General features: G+C 40.0%; 1 protein-coding gene across 1 annotated transcript in view; it reads right to left on the bottom strand.

Annotated features, from left to right (window-relative positions):
- The window catches only part of PCSK5 (proprotein convertase subtilisin/kexin type 5), a 283,839-nt gene that overhangs the window by 36,126 nt on the left and 235,596 nt on the right, over window positions 1-12,117 (bottom strand). Inside the window, exons 23-24 of the mRNA XM_045020518.1 lie at window positions 9,368-9,571; window positions 8,943-9,011 (exon numbers count right to left, since the gene is read on the bottom strand). Coding sequence (XP_044876453.1) covers window positions 8,943-9,011; window positions 9,368-9,571 — 273 coding nt within the window. The remainder of the gene's footprint in view (window positions 1-8,942; window positions 9,012-9,367; window positions 9,572-12,117) is intronic.

Here is a 12,117-nt window from a genome sequence, read left to right as displayed (position 1 = left end):
AAATGTCTAACTTGGGTGAGAGTATAAACTATAGTGTGTTTTTGGTATTTCAGAAACATAATGAGATGAATCCGAGCAGTATGATAGGTGCATTATTTTTAAAGTAAGTTTCGTATGCATTGAGACGTTAGGGCTATCACTCATGTTTGAGAAAAACTGTATTTACAGAAATACATATCTCACTGGGCTAACGCCTGAAAACTTTACTCATGTTGAATAGTACATTACTCCACAAGTGATTCCACAGAAGTCAATCGGACTAGTGGTGGAGTAAGGCACTACTTAGTGTGAGTACGGGTATCAGAGAGCAACACTACAGTCCTAATCTTGCACCCCAGAAGTCCATCGGAGTTTTGCCATTGACTTGAATGGCAGCTGGATCAGTCTGTCACCTGCTATCAAAAATGTGTAGCCAGGGCAAGGCTTATATAATAAACAATTTAACTTCCCTTTCATATGCAGATAGTCCCAGAAGATTTGCATTTGCTTCAGTCAGTAAGAGGTTCTATAAATGCTCTTCCTTATGTAAAGGCACAAACCCAAAGCTTGCACCTGTTTGTAACTGTTTAAAAAGTAGGTGCTTGTGATTAATACTTGGGGTGAAGTTGCTGAGAGGTTCATTGTTAAATTTTACATACATTTTAGTTCTTTGATAAACATCAAATAAATAGCAGAACACACCAGCAACAGATCAGCAACAAACTCTTATTTATTGTTTATTTCTACAGAGAATTCTGACTTGAAGTGGCTGCTGACATCATAACTTTTGACTGTTAAAGTGGAGCATTTGTACCTTGCAAAGCCAAGCAGATTTCTAACATATAACATAATGACTGCCATTCCACTCCCAGACTAATTCTATGGTTAATTGGTTTAACGAGATCCTAAAGATCAGGCTTCAACCCTCCAATAATCAGAAGGCAAAATTCTGCTCTCAGTCACACTGTGAATCTGGATAAGCTCAATGAAATTGATGGAATCTTACCCATGGAAATGAAAGCAGAATTTGGCTCAGATTTTGCCAAAACCCAATACTCCTAGGAGTCAAGGCTGAACTGCTTTGTGAATAGTAACAAATGATTTCAGCTCTGCAGATGCCAAGCTGGAAATAGTAAAGAGGCTGTGCTGAAGTTCTAGGACAAATTCATCCCTTGAATAAATCCATTGATTTAGTGGGCTTTTCCCAAGCATGAATTGACCCAGTAATGTTATTTCACAAAGAAAGAAAATGCTACAATAAAAGAGCCTCTCATTTACTGATTCTTATTAGATATGTTTAATATTATAAGCACCCAAGGAAAGTCTTCATGTGAAGATACTGTTGGAAAGACAATGTCCTTTAATCTCATGTTCTGCCTAAACTGAAATGTCACTGCTGAAAATAAAAAAAAAAAACAGTTCCAAATTTACTGGGTATTGTTTTTGGACAGATTGCAATTCCCACTTAAGAAACCAGTGCAAACAAGACCTATTATCTGCAAAGCTAAAACCCATCCTGTGAGATTAACTTCTGGAGGAAGATTTACTCTAAGATAAAAGAGGATCTTTATAGTAAAGTTCTCTGTATTTTGAAAGTCTATGCCTATTCATCATCAGAGATATCTTTAAGAAATGAAGTTTTCCTTTGTGCTTCTCAGGTTGCTATGGGAACTAGATCACTTTCTATTCATTAATCAAGAACGCAACAGCCAGAGTCCCAATTTGTACCTGTACGCTTGAATCTTTGTTCACAGTGCCACCCTTTAGACATCTCGTGGGTTCTTTAAATCTTCTCCAAAAACATTTTCTCTCACTCCAGCTCCATTATATTCCATTTTTCTCCATCTCATTCTGTGTAATGGCTTTGCAGAGTATTTTGAAAGTTATTCAGTCTTCCTTCTCTGTTTGTTAGCTCCCTTGAGTCAAGATTGATTTGGATGGCCTTTGACAGCTACTCAGATTTATACTGGTGTAACCGAGGCATATTTGGTCCAAAATGCTTATTCCTGAGTTCGTTCTTCCAGGAATACTGCCACTCAGAGTGTTTCAGTATTTATTCTTATAAAGAATGCTTGAACGAGAACAATGTAGTTGCTCATCTGACTCTTTTTTTTTGGCTTGATAATCACTCCAATTAGTAAATACTGCTGCTTATCCTTCATACGATAGCTGTGGAAGAGGTTTATGGAAGTGAAGGGAAGTAACTTAGCAGAGGGGCTGCTGGATTGAATATGTGGCTCCACTGGCCATTCTCCCATGGAGTGCACTGGCTGATTGAAAAAATGGTATGTATCATATGTGCTATATTTTCATACATAGCATATAACTAAAACTACAAATATCTTCCAGCTCTGGAGGCATCTTTACTTTAACCAATTTCAGAGACTCTATAAACAGTGAAATAAAATGAGCCAGATTCTGAAATTCCAGCAGAGTAAGTCTGTTGACCTTAAAGGAGATGTAGCACAGTCACTTTCTAAAGAGCTATGGTAGATCTCTGAAGAAAGTTTAAAATTCATTGCTTTTAAAAGAACCCGGAGAAACTGAGACACCGAAGCAAGCTCTGAGTCTGGGAGTGGATGGTACATGCCCTCTCATCAAAGAATCAAACTGATCAAGTTACAAGAATAAAGAAAGGAACACAAGGAACAGTTGTGAAGCCTCGGTTCATGACAGTTTTAGGATTATTACAAACAAACAAACAAACAAAAAAACTCTCCCAACGTTTATTGCTCCGCTGACTATCTGGTTTAATGGCTGGTTTGGTCAAAGTTACAGAATTCAGAGATCAAGGACTTCAGTGCATATGATCCATCACTGACCTTCAAGCAATGGGATATGCAATATACCTGGTGCACTGGGATTGATTTCCTCCGTGATTTTGGGGTGCCTCTCAGACTTAATTTTTTGTTGCAGGCTAGTGTGCATTTCTAGATTTGTTCATCTCTAGGTATGCCAGGATTTGCATTAACATTATTTACAATTGCAAGAGACATCAAGAGGAAGCTTGAGGTCTGGGTCTGTATTGTATTGTGCATTGGACTCACATGCGGGTGGCCAGGTCAGCAGATGGATCACAACTGAGCTTCAAGACTAAAGTCATTTGCCTTTGATAGTTTGGTAGACAGGGCAGGTGCTAGGTCCAGCACATGCCTCGGTTGCACTAATTGATGTCTCAGCTATTGTCACTTGATGTCCTTATTATTCACCTTGGTGAAAATGATTTGGGGAATTGCACTGGATTCGATTTAAGGATTATGACACAGAGAGATGCAGAGCTGATTTATCCAGTTATTGCCTCACACTTGATTGGTTTGGTCAGAGGTGCTTGCAAGATGAGTGTGGTGCAGGGGGGCATTGAGACAGCCCACATTGACAGAACATGAAAAAAATGTGAACCATGAGGTAGCCAGGATAATTTTGGGAATTGAGGGGTGGGGCATGGTGATAGCTGATAAAATGGGCCTGAGTTCTTTAGGGAGGACAGAGTGCATCTGTCAGATGCTGAGGGGAGGAGCAACATTTGACTCTCTGATCTTAGGGACAGGGTCATGCAGGAGATGAGTATTAGGCACATGAGGTGTGCGATGCTACTTGTTGGTGCTCTCAGTTACTGGTGTCCAGTGCGGGTGAAGGCTAAAAGGGCCAGCTCCCCGAGGTAAATGACACCTCGGATTGCACAGTTGGACCTTGTGCTCATGTGGGGGGAGGAGCTTGAAGTCTTTGCGGACTGAGGCTCCCCCCCACCCTGTCTTGTGGCCTCTTTCACTTCACCCTTCTGCCTTTCTCCCCTTCTCTCTCCCAAACAGCCCTCCACTTGATCTTTTGAAAGGCAAAAATTGCAGGCTGCATAGCTACAGGGGAAATGTGTTATGAATAGTTCAACTCTAGCCTGAATCACAGCCTGAAAGAGTGGCTTGCTATCTGTGCCTGTTTGCCAAAGCAGAGAGATCTTTTAATACCTTCTCCTCTCTTCTAAAGTCTGCCTCTGTGACACGGCAGCATTTCTAATGTAATAACACATATATTCTTGTCAGCAGCTCACGGAGCATGCTCAGGCGATTTCTCTAATGTCATATTTGACGCTATTGGCTACATCTGACATCTTGTTTCCTTCATTTCTGGCTTCAGGAGAGATTTAGGATGAATTGTAAGATCCACATTGCTAGGGCCAGGGAACTTGAGACACACAATTAGGTGCCTCAGGTTCTGTGTTTTAGGGCCTTCTTAGCTAGCATCCACAGAGGCAGGCTTATTAGCTGGATAATATTCTTAGCATTAAAATCAGCAAACATGTCTGTTATGCCACTGCCATCATGCAGCAGCAACCGTTCTCATGTAAGACCCACTTGCAGTAACAAAGATTAAATCACAGAAATTGGAAATGCCACAATACACATTTTCACCAGTCCTAACATTCATTTATGTGTTTGGTGCCATAATAGTAACCATTGTTGTGTGAGCTGCCACCATTCAGTGTCGTGAAGCAGAGAACAAGAGGATTCATGTTTGCCAGCCAGGAATCAGCAGAGATGATGATGGCAAAAAAAAGGAGAGTCTTTAACTCCCTCATCTTATTCCAGTGTTGGTTACAGGACCAACCCCCCCTCGGTGGGACGATGAGGATTCAGTATGAATGTAGGCTTTCTACAGCAGTGAGGCTGCAGTAGTTGCCATAAGACATGTCCTGGTGAAAAAGCCCTTCTCCACTGCACCTGCAGAATTCTCTAGCACCCAGCCTGGTTAGTTACTAGTGTTGTGCACTAGGATAAGAATTAGGATTAAGACTATGGGTCTGCTTTCTAGGTCTCAGTAAAAATGGCTATTTAAAAATATGGATTTCACAATACATTGCATGATACCTAGTATTTGTAGCTCTCACTCACACCAGTGCACCCTAAATGCATTATTAGTAATGTCTATTTTTTGAGCATTTTCCTATAAATGGTCTGACTGGTCTGTAGCAATGTATTTTGCCTTATCACTGCTGTATTTGTTTTAATAACATCAATACTTTTAATCTCAAAATGGCTTATTATCATTAATTATGTTTCAGAATACCTTTGTGAGAGAAGTAAGTGTCAATACATCCTTTGACATGTGGAGACTAAGGCAGAGAGAGGTTAAGTGACATATCTATTCCTAAAACTAGACTGCTTCTTCCCCTTATCCCAATACTGGGGATTGGGCCATTGTGCCTTCATCTGTCTGAGGAGGCAGCAAATTCCATCTGCTTATCACCTTCTTTTGGCTAATCCATTCATCGCTTCCTTGGCTTTCCTGAAGATCTTTCCTACCCTCTCCTGCCATGTTACCTTCACCAGGTCCTAAAATTAAACTACTGAAGTAAAATAGCTAACAGAAACTGAGCGTAAAGTTTGATCCTGAAATATTACATTTATCTTTGTTGATCACTTGTCATCAACTTTGACTAAGAGATTGCTGATATAGGTCAGTCAAGACATAAATAATTAGCTACAGCAGACCCAAGTTGTGGCAAGCAAGAATTCTTCTGCCCACAGACTACTAGCAATACACTCAGTTCAATTATCTTAATTAATCTGACCCTACTGAGTATATTTGAAGTTACATGCATCACCAAAGAATCACAGTTTATAAAAAGAAAAAAATCAGTTAAACCTTTGTGATTTGCTGAAGGTAACAAATCCATCAATCAACAAGCTTATTGCAGTGTGTTTGTGATGTATCTCGCTTTCTTATTTCATTCAGTTCCTATAAGTCATCCTGTAGTCAATGAAAGCTGTGGTTCACTCACAACCCAGGGTGACAGCAGGATAATAATAGTTAGTTCTTAGATAGTGCTGTTCATCCATAGATCTCAAAACACTAAACAAAGGATGCGTATCATTACTCATTTCACAGAAGAGTCTGAATCTTTTTGTATAACTAAATAAAATGTATCTATATCTATCTACATATTAAGAATCATATCTTTTAAGGGAAGAAAATGACATAACTTTAATTCTAGTTGGGCTATTACACTATTTTCTAGAAAGAAGATTTGTTTATCCCCAGAAACTCCTAGTGCACTGCTGATTGAGAGTGCCCCAATTACCAATATGCCCTGATCCGAGGCAAAATTCCTTAGTGTTGTCAATGGGAGATATGTCTGAGACAAGTAAAGACTGCAGGATCAGGCTTCAGAAAGAAAAAGTTACATCTGGCATTTTTGGATGAATACAAATGCATCAAATTCAGTATGTTCCCAGCAGACATAACATTTCACTATTTTGTGTCTTTTGTGGCACTGGGATGTTTTTACAGCCTTTGTCATCAGAAACCACTTTTGGCTGGGCAGAGCAGCATGGCCCAGCGGTTTGCTCTCAGAGGTATCTAGTCTATCCATTTCTGATCAGCTATGAGAACCCTCTTCCTTCGTTTGTCTTAGCTGCAAACTAAGCTAATGATGCAGTCAAAATCTAACCAATTAATAACAGCAAAAAAATAAAAAAAAATAAATAAAACAACCCTCCCAGAAGCTCTGTCCAGTTCATATTAAATCTAGAACTTAACAATAATGTTCTACTGTAGGGACACATGATAACTTTTGAAATCTGCTCAGGATCTTGCTTTCTGCCTGCTTTTGTGCTTCAGTTTAAAATCCAGTGGCAGCATTTTAAAATAACCGTATCCGCTGTTCTATCAGTGCATCTGTCTTAGCCAAAAATCACAAAGATTTTCTAGAGTTCCAACCAAACTTTCTGCACCCTGAACACTTCTGACCTTTCGTTTGTGCTAAAAATTGATCCTCAATTTGCCTGACTCTCGCCAATTGTCTCAAGCTTTGATTGAAGCTTTTGGAAACCCTGTTTAAATCAGAACTTCAAAGATAAGGGTCAGAAGGGAATTGAGACGCAAACCTCATGGTGAGTTTATATTTAGGAGATGAATGACATTAGAATAGGGTGTCCCATTTGCCAACTACTTTAGCCCCTTTTTCTGTTTCCCAGTTATCCATGAACAGGAAGATTTGCATAGCAGCAGATTCTCCACCCTCACTCCTCTTCTAGCCAACCTCACAGCAAGTAGGGAGTTTGGGGTGAGATAGTACTGCAAGCTTACGAAAGGTCCACACAGTCATATTGAATCCCTCCCTCCTGCCTCCATCTTTACAGTGGTTCTCAAACTGTGGGTTGGGACCCCAAAGTGGGTCGGGACTCCGTTTTAATGGGGTCGCCAGGGCTAGCATTAGTCTCACTGTGGCCTGGGGCTGAAGATGAAGCCCGAGCCCTGCCACCCTGGGCTGATGCCGAAGCCCAAGGGCCTCAGCCCGGGGCGGGGGCTCAAACTCCAGCCCATCTCCGCCGAGGGTTATGTAGTAATTTTTGTTGGCACAAGGGGGTCACGGTGCAATGAAGTTTGAGAACCACATTCCATTACCAAAGGAACATCCACAGTCATGAAAGAAGGTGTTGAACTTGATAATATTTATACTGAGTAACTGATCACCTAAGTCACATGCTATTATGTTTGCTCATTTATCGAATGAACAATTAAGAACCAGAGGGCTTGAATAAGTGACTTGTGGTGAAAACATCTGTATGAATACATATTTGTATGGGTATTTATTTTTTCACAAAAAAGTAAAAATATCATGATCACATGCATGCAAGCTTAAAAATAGTAAATCAAAGTGACTGTGAATATTGCGGGTGGGAGTGCATTCATGAATTTTCTTTTAATGAATGTTTGCAGATACCTCTTTCAGTATTCACTTTGCTTTAGATGGCTCCATTCAATTGACTGTTGTAGCTAGTGTTACAAAGCAAGAATTTTAACTAGGGATTTGGCCAAACCAAAGTGCCAGATATGAACAACCCCGAACTGTGGAAACTTGTTGACATCTGGATCTAGAGTTTGTGATTCAGGGCCATCTCTAATTTTAACACATTTGGATACAGACTGTTGAAAGACACTAGGGCAAATTCCTTTCTCATTTATACCACTATAAATTCAGAGTAACTCTGTTGAATGCAGTAGAGTTAATGCAATTTATAACAAGATAATTAGAGTAAAATTTGGCCTCGTGTACTTTCCTTTCCTTTAACTTTTTGGAAATCGCTTGACAGCAAAAAGTTCCTTTCTGTGATGTGAATTTCCTCATCATGTATAATTAATCCCCACTTGGACCCTATTTTGTCTTCTTGTTGGGTCACCCTGTTCTCCTTCAGTCCCCGGGTTATAGATTTGTCTGTTGTACTCCTGTCAACATAGCCATGAGGAAGTCAGGTTTCTTAACACAAATGTATTAAAGCCAGCTAAATTAAACTAACTGCAACATCTTTTCAACATTTAAGTCTCCAAAAGAAATGCCCAAGGGCCAAAAATAGTGGTGAGTTGTCTGTCTCCATTTGAATTAATATAAGGCAGATTAGAATTAATTGTTTTGGACTGAGTAGATGGTATTTATTTGAGGATGTCAAACATTCTGACAGAACCACATTGTGAGTAGGAGACGCATTTCTTTATCCTCATGAAAAATTACTAGTATTAATCAATTTTTGAGACACTGAAGGTCAGCAGAAGTAAATTGCCCTGTAATGGAGTCTGACTTTACAGATGTTTCTTCAAAGAAGAGAAATAGTCTAGTGGTCTGTGCTCAGGCCTAGAATGTCTGAGGTCTAATTCTGGTTCTGACATAAACTCTTTCTGTAGCTTTGGGAAATTCACAAAACCTCTTACCTGGGGTACAAATACTTAAATATCTCAGAAGAGTGTCATGAAGATGAATTAGGTAAACATAATTCTCAACGTATAGTGCATGCTGTGGCTAAAATATGGCTCTGTGTTCAAGAATCACACCATCTGATATGCAGCTTGCTCTGAGACAGAATGAGCAGTGCTCATTAACCCCACACAAGGATTTAGGATCAGAGATGAAAAGAAATAATATATCCCCAATTGAAACTGCCAGGGGAATGGCACATAAAACCAACACATACCCAGCTGACACCTCCGGCATCCATCTGCACATGGCACGCAGTCTTCAGAGTTAGGGTCCTCCACTTCACCTGCGCATTGAAGATTCCAAGTTTAGGGTTAATTCTAGCAAAATGAAGGGTCAATATTTAAAGCATTCAGCAGGGATACTGAAAATAAATGTATCAATCTGGCCAAACCCTAAGGGTATTATTCATACTTGGAATCACTCATTTTAACTCAGTGTGATTTTTCTCCCACTTACACTTGTGTAACTCGATTCACCTGAAGTGACTGACTCCCAATTTACATGGATACATGTGAGAGGGGAACCAGAACTTGAATTAAGGCCCTTAGGATTTGGTCTTTTTGTGTATCAGAAAACAAGGGCCAGATTTTCAACTGAGAATCTGGCCCAGGGGTATTATTCCTACTGGCGGGTGCTTACCTTCTCTACACTCGTGCTTCAGACACCTGTTATCAGCGAGGTAATATCCCTTGAAACATCTGTTGCACTGGGTGGAGTCGAGGCACATTTCACACTGCTCTAAGCAAGACAGACAGGCGCTGTTCTCCTCTGAATGGTAGTAGCCTTGTGGACAGCTCTCTCTGCACTCTCCCATGTACAGGAAACGTTTTTTCCCTCTCTTGTCTGTGCAACAAAAACACAGTGGGGGAAATAGATCAGCAGTAAAAGAGACATCATTTAGCTAAGGCAGAAAAAGTAGTGTTAACATTGAACACCAGAGCTTCAGCTGATGGTCAATTAGTGAGGCGCAGTTGAAGTCAATGACATTATTTCACCAGTTTACACCAACTGAGGATCTGTACCCAACACTTTCCACAGTGTTGGGAAATTATGGCACTACAAATTTCATAACAGTTATTTCAAGTGTACAAAACTATAAACACGCCCACAATCCTCAAATATGGACAAAGATGCTTCCATGATTGGGACTCTCACCCTGAATTCTCCTCAACACATCTGGGTGTGACAGAAGAGGCCCCTCCCTGAACTTGGATATCTTTCACTTAGACTTTGGGGAAGCTTGAGTCTTCATTGGAATCTTCATCCTGATTACTTTGAATCTTGAAAGTTTGGATTTTGGATTGAATTTAGAAGTGTAAGATTGTCTATTTTATACTGAAGCACCAGTGATCTCTAGTGTTTCAAGGTAAAAACTGGCAGGTCCACTAGATGAAAGCTCCCTCCCATGTCTACTCCACAGAGTCATTTCAGTAGTGAAACCTCTTCCCTCAGTCTACCCCACCTCCTGCCTGAAACAATGTAACTTGTGAAAGCAGGTATAACTCAGGGCGCTTGCATTGCAGTGTAGGGAGCTCTTTACAAGTCACCTTACCTGTATTACCGTGCTAACTGTATTACGTTGCATCAATATTTTCCCCATGACAATTTTTGAAGCTGCAGATAGAACCTAAATATTATTAATGGGTAGTTGCTCTGCTGTCAAAAGAGCCATTCATACTCCTTTATTTTTACTTTTTGTGTGTGAATTTTGGTTATTCATGAAAGTTGCAGAATGGATTCTAGTCTACTCAGGTCCTGATACTGTGACTGTTACCATGGTGTCTGCCTCTCTGGGTGCCCAGAGATGGAAGTTCTGTATTGCTGCCAGAATAGGGGCAGAATGGGCAGCAGCAGTGCAAGCTTTTCCCCACACTGTTGTGATCCTGGCAAGAAGATACTGCTTATAGGGGTAAAAGTGTGGCTTAGCCTCTGTGTCCATTTGGTCTCAGCCTCTGGAATGAGACTGCCAAGGTGGGTACCAATTAGTACATATTGTAATAGTGTTTTTTGTGATGTAGACATCTATGAATTGAGAACTGGACTGAGACCATCAACTCATGTATTTCACATTTGAGTTGTCAGTGTCAGTCAGATACGAAAGATTTTGGGTCACTACCAACCTGGTCTGAATTTGAACTGGCTTCTTAGAAGTGAAAGGCTCCATATTCCCTTATCAATACTCTGAGTCAATCCATCAATAACAAACTTTAACTCAATTATTTTATAAAAAATGTTATTCGATTAGTATTTGGGGATCTTAATGGAAAATAATACCTAATGAAAAGAGAGGTTCTTTGGAAGATGATATACATTTGAGAGACGTTAAGCCTGTCAAGGCAAGTGATTCAGATACCTTTGTCTGTACAACAGCCTTGTGCTGTGTTGCTACCACTTGGTAGGGCAATGGCCTGTATTACTTGCACAGTCAAGCTTTTGCTGAATTTATGATGTTGTAAGTTTTGCTTGCTCATTTAGTCATAAGTGACAATTAGAAATACCAACAGGTGTATAGAATTGTATATGTATAAATCTTGTAGCTGCTTGTTTGCCCATTGGTCCGTAGAGTTTAAGTGCTTCTGACAACATAAAATTGTGGTTTAAGTAACATATTGTCAGGAAAACATTATTCAAGAAAATATTGTGACAAAGCCACATAATCCATTCCTGTCTTTTCAGCAGCTGAATACTCTTTACTTTCAGTAACTTTTTAGATTATACCCCCACAAATCTAACACATGTTCATGTACAGTACTTTGGGGAAATCTACCATGCTCTACTGTAATTTCAAAGTAAAAAAATTCCTTCTATCATGGAATTCCCTGTATTATCTGTTTAAATATAATCTGTTAAGAGATTAGATTAGATTCCTTTTGTGTGGATGGTAGCATTCTCTTTAGGAATATGGAAGTGGGTTCACTATACATCTGCATCTGACCTAAATCTGCTTTAGACAGGATCCTGGTGATCCCATATCTCCTATTATCTACCTTGTTCTGCAATGACTGTTACTGTTATGTCCTTAGCTCCCAAAGAGCAGCATTTTCTGAGACATACACATTCTCACTGTAATAACTATTTGAAACATACATTTTTCACTGCTAAACAGGAGTACCGGAGCTGAAACATACTTGTATTCCTACCAAAGTTGGTTGAAGTTTGGACTTTGGAGTCAGGCTTGACTCTACCTCTGTAATGTGCCTAAGCTAGAACACTGAATTAGAACACACAGCCTGCACCAGCTGTGGAAAAGTTCAGACTTGGGTCAGAATCTGGATCTGAGCTTTATGACTCTGACACATGGCTCTCCTTTGACTATAATTTAATATATTTCTTCCAAGCAGGGGAGCAGTTAGAAGCAGATGGAAGATGAAGCTATTGTGGCTATTATA

The sequence above is a fragment of the Mauremys mutica genome, chromosome 6 (assembly GCF_020497125.1).
Source record: "Mauremys mutica isolate MM-2020 ecotype Southern chromosome 6, ASM2049712v1, whole genome shotgun sequence".
NCBI classification, from domain to species: Eukaryota; Metazoa; Chordata; order Testudines; family Geoemydidae; genus Mauremys; species Mauremys mutica.
Note: the sequence above shows the minus strand (reverse complement) of the source record. Positions and strands in the feature narration are given on the sequence as shown.